Source organism: Crotalus tigris, unplaced genomic scaffold (genome assembly GCF_016545835.1).
Source record: "Crotalus tigris isolate CLP2741 ecotype Arizona unplaced genomic scaffold, ASM1654583v1 scf7180000017663.5292952, whole genome shotgun sequence".
Taxonomy (NCBI): Eukaryota; Metazoa; Chordata; class Lepidosauria; order Squamata; family Viperidae; genus Crotalus; species Crotalus tigris.
This window is the reverse complement of record NW_024096550.1, coordinates 5,041,715-5,056,017: the sequence shown is the minus strand read 5'-3', so window position 1 is coordinate 5,056,017 and position 14,303 is coordinate 5,041,715. Positions and strand designations below refer to the sequence as shown.

At 38.0% G+C, this 14,303-nt stretch overlaps 1 protein-coding gene across 5 annotated transcripts in view; it reads right to left on the bottom strand.

Moving 5' to 3' along the window:
- Positions 1-14,303, bottom strand: part of IDE (insulin degrading enzyme) — a 97,429-nt gene that overhangs the window by 74,453 nt on the left and 8,673 nt on the right. For all 5 annotated transcript variants that reach the window (XM_039336050.1, XM_039336047.1, XM_039336048.1 and 2 more), the window contains 3 exons: positions 6,410-6,594; positions 4,430-4,637; positions 2,274-2,443 (listed from right to left, as the gene is read on the bottom strand). In XM_039336050.1, coding sequence (XP_039191984.1) covers positions 2,274-2,443; positions 4,430-4,637; positions 6,410-6,569 — 538 coding nt within the window. In that variant the 5' untranslated portion in view covers positions 6,570-6,594. The remainder of the gene's footprint in view (positions 1-2,273; positions 2,444-4,429; positions 4,638-6,409; positions 6,595-14,303) is intronic.

Below are 14,303 nucleotides of genomic sequence, written 5' to 3'. Positions count from 1 at the left end.
ATCACGCCAAACCAATCTTATTTCATTCTTTGACAAAGTAACTAAATTAGTAGACCAGCAAAATGCTGTGGACATAGTATACTTAGACTTCGGTAAGGCATTTGACAACTTATTTCTTGGTAAGCTAGAAAAATGTAGGATAGAAAGCATCACCACCAGATGGATTTATAACTGGCTGACAAATTGTACTCAACAAGTAGTCCTTAATGGTGCTATGTCTACATGGAGGGAAGCAAGCAGCTGGGTACCACAAGGTTCAATCTTAGACCCAGTACTCTTCAATATCTTCATAAATGACATTAGATGAGGGAATAGAGGGGGAACACATCAAATTTGCAGATGACACTAAGCTGGCAGGAATAGTAAACACCCCAGAAGACAAACTCAGGATTCAAAAAGATCTTGAAAGATTTGAACAATGAGCCCTATCCAACAAAATGAAGTTTAATGTGGAGAAAAGCAAGGTTTTTACTTAGGCAGAAAAAAACAAAGGTACAAATACAAATTAGGTGAAACCTGGCTCAAGCAGTAACTGTGAAAGGGACTTTAGAGTCCTAGTGGACAATAAATTAAATATGAGCCAGCAGTGTGCAGTAGCAGCCAAAAAAGCTAATACAATCCTTGTACAAACAGAGGCACAGAATCAGAATCACATGTAGTTGTAGTACCACTTTATAAATAAGACTACACCTGGAATACTGCATCCAGTTTTGGTCACCAAATTACAAAAAAGATGTTGAGACTTTGGAAAAAGTGCAGAGAAGAGCAACTAAAATGATTAAAGGCCTGGAGACTGAAACATATGAAGAATGGTTGCAGGAATTGGGTATGCTAATTCACAGGTCGGCAGCCTGCGGCTCCGAAGCCACATGCGGCTCTTTGAGCCTTCCCCTGTGACTCCCAGCCTCCTCTGCCTTTGCAGAGAGAGACAGAGACAGAGAGAGGCAATTGCACTTCCCTGCTTCTCTCTCTCTCTCTCTCTCTCTCTCTGTGTGTGTGTGTGTGTGTGTGTGTGTGTGTGTGTGTGTGTGTGTAAAAGAGAGTGCACTCAGTGTTCTCCAAGGAGCTGAAAAGCTTTCTGGGCGGAGCTCCTCCCTTTGCTGCGTATCTGCAGGAAGCAGGAAGCAGGAAGGGCAGGAGAGAGCTAGCTAGCCCAGCTAGGCTGACTCAGGAATTCTGGGAGTTGAAGTCCATGAGTCATAAAAGAGACGAGGTTGCCTACCCCGGAGGTTGTTGGACAACAGCTTGAAGCTTGCCAGGTGAGCAGCAGATAGGAGGGGGGGGGAGAGAGAGAGAGAGAGAGAGAGAGGGAGAGAGAGAGAGTGGGGGAAGAGGAGTGGCAGACCAAGGGCAGATAGAGAGGGAGGGAGAGAGAGACCCTTTTGACATCTAAAATGAAGATAACACTGCATATATCCTTTTTTTACCTGTGTGTGTATGTAATTTTATTCTCTTAAAGCATTCTCTTGGTGATCATTGTTTTAATAGTATGGATATTCCCAAGAGTCATATTTTTACTTTTATTTTTAATGTGTATATGTGTGTGTGTGTCTGTGTGTGTGTGTGTATATATACACATATACACATACACACACACACACACACATACACATAGACACACCTATAATAAAGGTTAAAAAGGATATATGCAGTGTTATCTTCATTTTAGATATCAAAAGGGTTTTGCGGCTCCCAGTGTTTTGTTTTTGGTGGGAAACGGGTCCAAGTGGCTCTTTGAGTGTTTTGGGTTGCCTACCCCTGGGCTAGTCTAAAGAAAAGAAGGACAAGGGGTCATATGATAGCAATATTCCAGTATTTGAGAGATTGCCACAAAGAAGCAGTCAATTTATTTTCCAGCACCAGAAGGCAAAACAAGAAACAATGGATGGAAACTAAACAAGGAGACAAGCAACCTGGAATTAAAGAGAAACTTCCTAACCATGAAAACAATATACCAGTGGACTATACCAGCTTTCAGAAATTGTGGATGCTTCATCACTGGAGGTTTTTAAGAAAAACCATTTGTCTGAAATGTTATAGGGTCTCCTGCTTGAGCAGGGGGTTGGACTAGAAGACCTCCAAGGTCCCTTCCAGCTCTATGCTGAATCAAGGAAATTTAATTACCATAATTCTAAAGGCTGCAACATCAATAAGATTCCACAACCTATGCCATTTATCTTTATTTGCATGATAACTGAATGCTTAGAAAGATGAGGAATCATATCCTCATAATGTAAGAGACCAAATAATGTAAAAATTGCTTTCTTAATTACCTGTCCCAAATTTGCTAAAGGGATGATTAGGATTTCCAGTAGCCTTTTCTAGTTGAAATAGTCTCCATGAATCGTTCATTAAATTCTTCTCATGCTCAGAATCAACAGCATTCACTTCTCTATCTTTGCAACTTTCATCAAAGAGAGGGCACAAGAAAAACTGGGCAAACCTATAAAAAGGAAGTCCCATATTTTCCAGATTAATGTACTGAAATACAATAACATTTTTAAAGTTTAAAATAACAAGTATGGGAGTATACAACATGACTTTAGTTTTTAGTTCAGGATAGATAACTTTCATTCATCCTTGATCTTTACCTCTGCTTGTGTCTCTATTAATTTACTAATTTGGACTACTGCAGCTGAAAATCACAGAATGACTCCCAAGTAATTCACTTTATGTAGCACAAATTATTATCAATTTAAAAATTTAAGTTAGATTAGAATGGATGGGCAATTTGCAACCCACACGGAGCATTCCAGCATATATTTAATGAAAAGAATCTGGGTGGCATACAAAAAATGGCCTGTGTAAAAGATGGCCCCAGCTGTGCAAAAGCCAGTCCTTTTGTGTACCAGCGAGGTCCCTCTTTCACAAAATAAGGCCCTGGCCAGTGCACAAAAGGAGGACCCAGCCCATGTGCAAAAAAGGACCTGGCTGGCACACAAAAGGAGGTCCTGGCAGATGCAGCACACTCCCATCCACCTGTAGCTGTCATCTGTCAACCTTTGGGACATTTCCACAGCACCTTCCTCATGCAAACCCAGTGGAGACAGGAATGTGTGAAAAATATGGGTGGGCCCAAATTTTGCTCTCATGACCAGAGAGATGCTGTGACAGCTGGAACTTCCAAGAATTGGCTGTAAGTGCCTTCATTCAGCACCACTGTAACTTCAAACAGTCACTGAACTAATGGTCATTAAGCAAGGACTACCAGAAATAAGTTCATGGCTATATAAAGCAATAAGGAAATTTAAACCCAGATATTGTTTTACATATTAAAGCACTGCTGAGTTTCTTCTTTCTGGAAAACTATTTTTAATATATCAAACAAGATATATCATATCTTACATTTTACAATTATATCCAAAATATCACAGACTTTTTCCAGTTATTTAATGTACAAAATATGAATATTAAATAACTGGAAAAAGACTGTTAACATTTTGAATATAATTTTAAATTATTTCAGAATTACTTCAGAAAAGCAGAAATAATCTAAACTCCTTAGAAGCTATCTCTTTATTAGATTAACTGAATTTGTACAAATTGTGAAGTTTAAAATTTTTTTCTCTATGATAAAGAAAGCAAAAGGGATGAAGCGGATTATAGATTAATACATTCTGTATTAGTTTCCCTGGTTAAATGTAATGATAGATTTCAGACATACAAAGTTGAACTTAGCAAATACAGATTAGCTTCATATCAATATTTTCCCAAAGCTTACTATGAAGGAGAAACAGCAAATGTTTAATATCCAGTTTTCAGATTTGAAAACGTAAATCCTAGTTGTAAGAGTCAAAGTGGTTTCTATCCTATTAGGAGATGCATAAAACCTGGCCAGTTGAAAAACCAGAAAGCAACTATTTAAATATATATATTAGCAAAGTTGGGAATATTTGGGGTTGGTTTTTTTATTTAACAAAAGTCAATAAAAAATTAAACTGGGTAGGGTTGCCTAGTGAATAGAACAGAATCTTCAGTAAAATGTCTTCCTCCTTCCTCCTTCCATATGAGAGCGTCTTGTAGTAACACTTATTTCAATATTGCAGGATCCGATCGGAGTCATTCACTGGGGCCAAAAGTTTATTCTTCCAAGTTTTAGGACTTGTGCTGGAGCCCATTCTCCCATCCTCATCAGGATGAGCTTCAGCACAAATCTGAAAGCTTGGAAGAATATACCTTTAGTCCCAGTGATCAACTCAGATTGGATCCTGCAACATTATCCTGGGATACATATATTTTCCTTCATTCTCAAAATTCAATATTTTCCAGGTTGCAAGAAAAGGAATTATAGCTATATTCACTTAAAATTTCAACTGGTCTAATAAAGATTATGCTGGAAGTACACAGTACATTAAGTGGAACTTTTATTCCCAGTAAAAATCACACAATGGTTAACAATATACTTACCGAATAATTATGATATTCTTACCTGTCAAGAGCACCTTCTAAGTGTTCATGTGAGACATCAAAATAGTAGTTGGTGTGTTCTCCACTGGTAAAAGCATTTGAACTCCCTCCATGTTCACTGAGAAATTGGCTGTACTCATTTTCTTTTGGGAATTTTTTAGTTCCCAAAAATAGCATATGTTCACAAAAATGGCTTAATCCAGGAATATTAATGGGATCAGATAATGATCCTTGTGGAAAGAAAAAAAATATAACAAGCCATTATAAATTTTAAAGTTTTATTAAAGAAACATGCCCAACTTCTAGATTATTTTTTAAAAAACGGGACAGTTATAATTAAATCAATGCGGTATAGGAAACTTTATTTACTTCAAAAAAGATCAACATATGAAATCAATTAAGTAGATTTATTTACTCTGTAGCTAAGTCATATGAGCTACTACACAATTTCTTCAGGCTATTCTTCCAGGTAAATCTCCACTGAAGTTATAGTAATATATATACTATTAAGAAATCAAAGGAGAAGGTATAATGCAAGTATATGAAATTGCAAAGAAAAAAGATATGTTAAATAAACTTCATGAGAGTCAATCAAGACTTTATTTTACATAAAAATAAAAGGAAAATATTTAGAAAAGTTGCTATTAGCTTAGTGAGGTTGCTTTATTCCAGGGGTAGGCAACCCAAAACACTTAAAGAGCCACTTGGACCCGTTTCCCACCAAAAACAAAACACTGGGAGCCGCAAAACCATTTTGATATCTAAAATGAAGATAACACTGCATATATCCTTTTTTACCTTTATTATAGGTGTGTGTGTGTTTGTGTGTGTGTGTGTGTGTGTGTGTGTATATATATGTATATGTATGTATGTATATATATATATATACACACACACACACATACACACACAGGTAAAAAAAAAGGATATATGCAGTGTTATCTTCATTTTAGATGTCAAAAGGGTCTCTCTCTCTCTCTGTCTCTCTCCCTCCCTCCCTCTCTATCTGCCCTTGGTCTGCCTGCTACTCCTCTTCCCCCGCTCTCTTTCTCTCTCTCTCTCTCTCTTCTCTCTCTCTCTCTCTCTCCCTCTCTCTCTTTCTCTCTCTCTCTTTCTCCCCCCCCTCCTATCTGCTGCTCACCTGACAAGCTTCAAGCTGTTGTCCAACAAGATAAGGGGTAGACAACCTCATCTCTTTTATGACTCATGGACTTCAACTCCCAGAATTCCTGAGTCAGTCTAGCTGGGCTAGCTAGCTCTCTCCTGCCCTTCCTGCTTCCTGCAGAGACGCAGCAAAGGGAGGAGCTCCGCCCAGTAAGCTTTTCAGCTCCTCGGAAAACACTGTGAGTCCACTCTCTTTTACACACACACACACACACACACACACACACACAGAGAGAGAGAGAGAGAGAGAGAGAGAGAGAGAGAGAGAGAGAGAGAGAGAGAGAGAAGCAGGGAAGCACAATTCCTCTCTCTGTCTCTGTCTCTCTCTGCAAAGGCAGACGAGGCTGGGAGCCGCAGGGGACGGCTCAAAGAGCCGCATGCGGCTCCGGAGCCGCAGGTTGCCGACCTGTGCTTTATTCTGTGCAAGCTTTTTGAAAAATATAAGCAAAATTCTATACCATAGTAAACACTATTAGAAGATGCTGAATCTACCACTACTATTACATTACTATTTCTATTATTATTACCATTTTACTGTCTTCTTGCTTGCTTTTTTATTTCTTGTAACCTATGATTATTTATTTTTATATAATTTCTTACTGATCCTTTGCTATCTGTAAATTTATAAAATAGCATCAAAATCTTCAGTTGTGCCAGGTAAACATACAAATCTTATTAAATCAATTCTAATTTAAACTACTGATTCTTGGGAATAATGTTAGTAAAATTTCCAAGCAAATTTACAACTCTACTTAAGTTATGTAAGTAAATGATTTTGTAACCCTGTGTTATCATACACTATAAAACCAAAACCATGCCAAAGTATTTGATTAAATACCTATGTGTACATCAAGTGTAGCTGAAGATTTGTCTGTAGTGGGATCACTGATAAGCACTGCTTTGATGCCATTTGCCAGTTCTAATCCACGATATTCTCGTTTATCTTCAGGTGATTTGATAATTGCATTTGTTATTCTTTTGATAGCAAGATCATTCATTTTGTAGTATATTTCTTGCGGAATCCTAAAAAAAAATCAGGAAAGATATCAGGAAAAGTTGAATTCAAATAATTTAAGATAGTATTATGAACATAAGAATATAAACAGTGTCCTGCTGCATCAGACCCTGGCCTAACCCTGGCCTAGTTCAGCAGTGTGTTCTTACAATAGTTAACCAATTGCACAAGAAAGTCCACTAATCTCCCAAGAGACGGCCTTCAAAGGCATTCATGCTATCACCACAGGCTGATAGCATTGATCCCGGTTATTTCCATTATGAGGTCCAGTCCAGCCAAGCTAATAGCCAGCACAACTTCTGATAAATACATTGCTGTAACGAAAAAGATCATAATGGATTCAGTTTATTAAGGTAACTCAATTAACAGACTAAAGGTAGTCCTCAACTTACAACAGTTCACTAGTGACCATTTGAAGTTACAACAGCACTAATAAAAGTGACTTATGACATTTTCACACTTACAACTATTGCAGTATCCCCATTGTCACGTGATCAAAATTTGGATGCTTAGCAACTAGCTCACATTTATGATAGTTGCAGTGTCTTGGGGTCATGTGATTACCTTTTGTGACTTCCTGACAAGCAAAGTCAAGGGGGAAGCAAGATTCATTTTACATCTGTGTTATTAGCGTAACATATGCAGTGATTCAAGAAAGGTCGTAAAATGGGGCAAAATTCACTTAAATGTCTCACTTAGCAACAGAAATTTTGGGCTCAATTGTGGTCATAAGTCAAGAACTACCTGTATAAAACCTATTCCTGTCTTTAACTATTATACTGTAATTTATCCTTAATTGTATCCCTGCTAACTATTAATTAATAATATTTTCCAGAGCTAAATTCTGAGTTAAATAAAAATGTTAACACTAATACCCAATTAATTATCTAAATAAAAATACTACACCATTCAAACTATAGTACAATAATGCTCATCTTATTGTTTTGGCAGGCCATGCCTAGATTTATATGGCTCTTTGAATCCCAAATGAAAAATTTAAGGTTAGAAAGAACTTAGTGAATTGAGCAAGATAGACAAGTTTCATAATGCTAAAAACTTCCTGCAAGGATCAGTGAAAAATCCATTTTGTTCATGAACTGCACTTACAGGAATTAACTGCAACATACATGAACACTGCGGTCATTCATGCAGGGTTCCTGGCATGACTATGCCTTTGTCCGAACCTCAAGAAATGCAATGATCACATTTTCAGTGTTTGTTCTTGCAATATCGTATTGCTGGTTGAATTGCACTTAGATATAATAATGGAATATTTTTTCTAGATTTTGTGCTCAAGACAGAAAAAATGAAATTCCGACTTTGGGATTTGCTGATTAGATAAGTTTGTTGTTACTTTGGGATTTACTAATAAGTTTGTTATTGTTGTAAAAATTGCTAGTATATATGAAGTACAGTTTGTCCTCGTCTTATGGCCACAGTTGAACCCAAAATTTGTTAAGCAAGACAGCTGTTAAGTGAGTTTTGCCCCATTTTATGACTTTTCTTACCACAATTGTTAAGCAAATCACTACAGTTAAGTTACTAACACGGTTGTTAAGTGAATCTAGCTTTTCCATTGACTTTGCTTGCCAGGAGGTTGCAAAAGGTAATCACATGACTCTGAGGCACTGAAATCATTATAAATATGAACCAGTTGCCAAGCACAGAATTTTGATCATGTGACCATGGGGATGTTGCAATGGTCATAAGTGTGAAAAACGGCCATAAGATATTTTTTGAGTGCCACTGTAACTTCAAATGGTCACTAAACGAATGATTCTAAGTTAAGAGCTACCTGTATGCAAAAGTAAAAAGTTGAGTCTTTAATGTTAACTTTAATCTACTGCATTGAAAAGAGATGGAGGTTAACACTTTTTTTTTCTTTTTTTCCCTTTCCCTCACAGTTTTGCTTCCCGTTTTTCCCTCCCCCTTCCTTATTCTTTATTTTCACTTGTATTTTGATAATCTGAATAAAATTAAACTACACAAACACACACACACACACACACACACACTGTTAGGATTATCGTGTGTTTGTATGTGTATAAAAAGATAAAATGTAGGAACAATGTTAAAAATGAGAAGAATCCAGTAATATGGGGCTCTTTTTCTTTTACATTACTGCATGGTTTTGTTGTTTGTATTTTGGATTACCTTTTCACTTTTCAACTATAATTCTGAAGAAAACAGTGTATCTTCTTCAACCTATCAATTAACAATATTAGCATACCATACCAAATTTTCCTAAACCATCTAAATGACTTGTACTGTACTTCCATTTGCAAAGTGCTGAATTATTTGTACCCAACAGCTATCTACTTCGTGATAGCAGCATGCCATTCTGAAACTTTAAGACAAATGCAAAATGCATCAGCTTTCTAGAGCAGAAAGGCAATATAATTATTCTAAATACACAAAAAACCCTGCTCAAATTCTGTGACACTATAATCAGAGATATAAAGAATCAAAACTTGCATTTCAAGAGCTGTACTATTCAATTGCAGTAATTAAGAAGAATTAAAAAGAAGTTAAGCAAAAGGAAACCTGGGAGAAAATAGAAACAAAATGGTAAATTTCATCAGCAGTAATAGAGCAAAATGTTTCACAGCAAAAATTAGATGAATAGCAAATTAAATTCCATATTCCTACACTCTACCTTCATTAGTCGGGGTTAATAATTGAGTACACAACAAAGAAATCTATATTCTACAGCAGGGGTGTCAAACTGTCGGGGCCGGTTTCATCATACTGGAGCCGCACCCACCCCATTGTCGGCAATGGCAAAACAGTCACGTGACGTCGCGAGTTTGACACGTCTATTCTACAGTATAGACTCTTTATTAAAGTTCTCTGAACTCCACACCGTACTATAGGTGATCCAAGTATATAAAACAGACCTTGGCTGTTAACATTAGAGTTCTATGCTTAAAAATCACATACACATTTTTTCCATCGAAACTCATTTTGGCTATATAGCGAATCAAATAATAAAGCAAAATTATTTATACTAATTTATCTAGTAAATAATTTACAATGACATTTTATGCCAGCCAGTATGGTAGTCTGATCTGAGAAAGAATCAAACCGAGAAAGGAGTCCGTCTGCTAAAAATTAAAGAGCTGCAATAATAATAAAGGTTGCTATAATACCAGCAGGATACACAGAAACATTATATCCTATCAGCGTGTCATTTACTTCACTCATTGAAAGCACGGCAAACTTTCACACAAAAACACAATTTTTCTCTGGCTGCCTTTGTGGAGATTCTTCAGAGCTTTCAGATACTGCCCAATGTGTAGACTTTTAAAGTTGCCATGGTATCAGTTTTACATGTGGTATGTCATCATCATTTAATACAATATGTTATAACAATCCATTTCCAGAAACATCAATTGTATGGAATTAAAATCTAAAACTATGAATCTTCCATCTCTGGAAAAGGCTCCGGAGGCCTTTTCCAGGCTGCTGCCACCCAGATTTGAGGGCAGCGAACGCTTCTACAGCCCCCCCCCAGCCTGATTGGGCCTGGAAAAGGCCTCCGGAACCCAGACTGGGCCATGGGGGGCTGCAGAAACATTCCCCAGCCTCAAGTCCAGGCGGCAGCGGCCTGGAAAAGGCCTCCAGAGCCCGTATTGGGCCACACAGGGTGCGCAGAAGCCTCCCCTGACTTTAGATCCAGGCTGCAGCGGCCTGGAAAAGACCTCCGAAGCCCCGATCCAGCCTCCAGAGACACGTGGAAGTGTCCCCCAGCTTCGGTTCCGTTCTCTGTTGCAGAGAATAGAGGCCTAAAGTACCATGAGATCACGCGAGATCAGTAGCGTGAGATGTCGCCCCACTGATCTCGCGTGATCTTGCATTGCTTTTGGCCTCCATTCTCTGTGAACGCACCGACCGTCTGGAACAGCCAAGAAAGCAAAGGATCTCAATTTTTGCAGGGTGAGTATTGAAGGCCTGGTGCCTAGGGAGACCTACAGTGGGAGTGGGGAAGGAGGGAATAATCAGGGTGAATGTTGCAGAGCCACTGTGGTCGCTCGTAAGGGTGAACGACTGCCATGGTGCTGCAATATTCATAACTTCGGGACTTGCTCGTAAGCACTAGGGGGCGCTCATCACGTAACTTTGAATGAACGTTAAGTGAATACTCGTAACTCGGGGATTACCTGTAACAGTTTATAAAGGCTATCCTAAATTTTGAATCCACACGTACCATGTCTGGCTACTTCAGTAAGTAATACTACTATGTAAGACTCATCTATAGTAAATAACTATAGTATATTAATGTTGAATGTGATTGAATGAAATAATCTTCCTCCGTGTTTCAAAGCAGGATATATCTTAAATATCACATTGTAATACCTATTGGTGTGTGAAGAACACTGGACTGTTACTAATATGTAAGGAAGATAGGTTCTGCTAATTTTAATAGGCTTCAGAGCAGGGAGGTATCCATCCTCCAGACAATATCACATTTTAAATCTAGACAGGGTTCTAGGATGGCAATTAAAATATTTTCTAGCAACATTCATAATATCAATAAAGTATTTGTTAGAGAGATATAAAGAGGTGAGCAATAAAGTAGATATTTAGCAAAATCAACAGCAAAATTCTATCAGTTTTTTTTATTCTGCTTTTATTACTTACTTTATAAATAACTCAAGGTAATGAACATACATAATACTCCTTCTTCCTATTTTTCCTACCACAATCAGCCAGTGAGGTAAGTTGGGCTGAGAGAGAGGGATTGGCTGAAGGTCACCCAGCTGGGTTTCATGCCTAAAGCAGGAATAAAACTTAAGCCTCCTGATTTTTAGCTTGGTGCTTTAACTATTAGACTAATGGATCTCAAACTAACCTTAAAACTAGCTATTTGTTGTTTTATTTACAACAAGAGTCATATAAAGAATCATAGCATCTTCTGAAGATTATGCAATGATTAAAATGACAGCTTGGCTAATATCTCAACTGGCATAGATAATGGTGACAAAAGAACAAGGAAACACGATCATCCTTTAAGTGTCTAGCAAAAGGCACACATGATTTTCTCGCTGCTTATGAATAAGGAAGATGCATTTATAAAGGACTAGACTTTCATCTTTGCTCAGAAACAAATTACAGAAGTTACCTCCTTTGGGATAGTTTATAAATACTCAGCATGCCTTAATTAACTAGGAAAGGCTTTTACCACTATTGCCAGATTGATTTCATAAAACATTCTCCTCTATGGAATTGAATGGAGTATGATCTTAGTCAAATTTGAGAGAACCTAGCATAGAAGAACCATGATGATCATTGGGAAGATTTATTTATTTATTTATTTAAGAAAATTTATATGGCTGTCCAATTCACAATTATTCCAGGAGGCTTGCAAGGATAAAAACTGAATATTAAAATAATAAAAAAGCAATACCCCTCCCAATACCGCCCTCCAATCAAATAAGCCATTTGATGGGGTTTATCCTACACAAGGGCTCCCAGGTCTATTGGCAAAACCAGTTTTCAGGATCTTGCAAGCATCAAAGTGGGGGCCACCACAGAGAAGGTCCCTCTTCTTGCTCCTGATACATGGACCTCCTTAGGAGAGGAGACCCATAAAATTCCCTGCCTATCTGCTCTGGTGGGTCAGATAGATGTAACCAGGAAGAGACAGTCCTTCAATTAGTCCCAACCATGTAGGACTTTATAGGCGATGCAAATTATGCAAATTAAGATGCAAATTATCACATAGTGCTCTATAAATAGCAATAAACTACAGCAATAAGGAGATCTCATTATACTAATTCTTCCTTCAAACATTTAGCATCATGGAACCAGCTCAAAAGCTGCAGCTAGTGCAGAATACCACAACTAATTTTCTGATGAAAAACTAGAGGTACAAATATGTGCAATCAATTTTACAACTGTGAACTTCTGTTCTCAACCAAGATGAAAATGTTTAACCCCTTCAAACTTTAGATCCAACATTCTCCTTATGAACTGCCTCTATTAATTTAAGAATACAAATATCATGATTCCCAGAAAATAAGACCGAATCTTTTTTTTTTGGTGCCCAAAAGAGGCACCAGGTCTTATTTTGGGGGGGATGTCTTTTCCACTCACCTCACTGTGGCGGCACCAACAACCCCACCCAGCCGGGCCCCTTCTTCTGTGGCCGAGGGAGCAGCTTCATTCTGCAGCTGAGAATGGAGCTCGGCCCTGCATTTCACCCTCAGAGGTCTTTCCGGAAGGCCTGTGCAGCCGAGAACCAAGCTATAGATTGAATCCGTAGTTCAATTCTCAGCTGCACAGGCCTTCCGGAAAGGCCTCTGACAGCGAAATGCAGGGCCGAGCTCCATTCTCAGCTGCAGAATGAAGCTGCTACTTCGGCCACAGAAGAAATGGGGCAGTGAGGCAAGTGGTGATCCATGGGAGGCCTGGGTGCAATGGTAAGCTCCATCCCCGTCCTAGCTTGATTTGTAGGCATGTAGGCCTCACCCCAAAATTGGGCTTATTTTTGGGATAGGGCTTATATTAGGCCCACCCCCAAAAAATCAAAGTAGGGCTTATTTTCAGGATAGGTCTTACTTTCGGGAAAACACTATAGTGCCCTGCCTGATTGGGCTTCTGAAATATCCAGAAAATAGAGTTAAAGCAAAAGATGGAAAAGCCAAACCTTCTCACAATCAGCCACCACCAGAATAGTGCTCCTTCAATCACTTGAAAAAGAAATGGCAGAAAAGTATTTGTTTTTGAAAAATGAAATCATGGGCTTTGCCCAAGGTATCCTATAGACAATGCATCAAATATTATTTTAGAAGAATAGCCTCTGAATGCTGACATTCTCAAGTCTGGCAAGAGAATCTGTTGATGGGATACATATAGGTTCTTTCAACCTGTAGTTAAACCTCATTTTTCAATTAAAACAAGCCTTCAATTAACATAACATAGGAGACTTACATACATTGTAAGCAGAAGTTAAATTGCTGATGTGTGAGAAATTCCTGAAGTTGACAAAAAGAAATACAATGCCTTTTGAGGCCAATAAAAGTCATTATCTTGACTTAAATGGAAACTAAATCTTGGGAGCATTTCATGAAAGTCACAATTTTATCAAATTAGAATTTGACAGTCCTAATTTATAGTGGTTCTGTTTTCCTCCAGGTCTGGTTCTAATCATATTGGTTGGGGGGAGGAAGATCACTTCCCAGGTCTTCTTTGTACATTTTTACCATCTAGTATGAAATTGTTAGGTGACATCATCTGCCTGTTGCAGCTTTGGTGCCATCAATATGCCCAGGACTTTGATGAGGATGAGTGAAGCCTTTTTAGATTGTCTGGATTCTTTGTTCTTTGGTTTTGTCATTTTGCCATCTTTACCTTTAATTTCTGTTTTTTGTTTTTAATGTTTTAAACAATTTCTAAATCACCCAAAGTCACTAAGAGATAGGTGGCATATTAATATTACTAATAATAATCATTAAATGGTGGAAACATAATTAAAGCAGTTAATACCTGGGCAATGCCTGTTATTCAATAGGTAGCACAGATAATTGATTGGACCCAGATGGAACTTGGTAACTTGGATTGGAAGATAAGAAAATGAATAACAATATACCATGCGTTGAAGCTAAAAAAGTTATATTGATAAACTGTATTTGCCAAAGGCTGAAGAGAGCAGAGGATTCCTACTGGTGAAAAACTATGGAGGAAAAAAAGCATGGGCTGAATTAAGAAAAGCCAA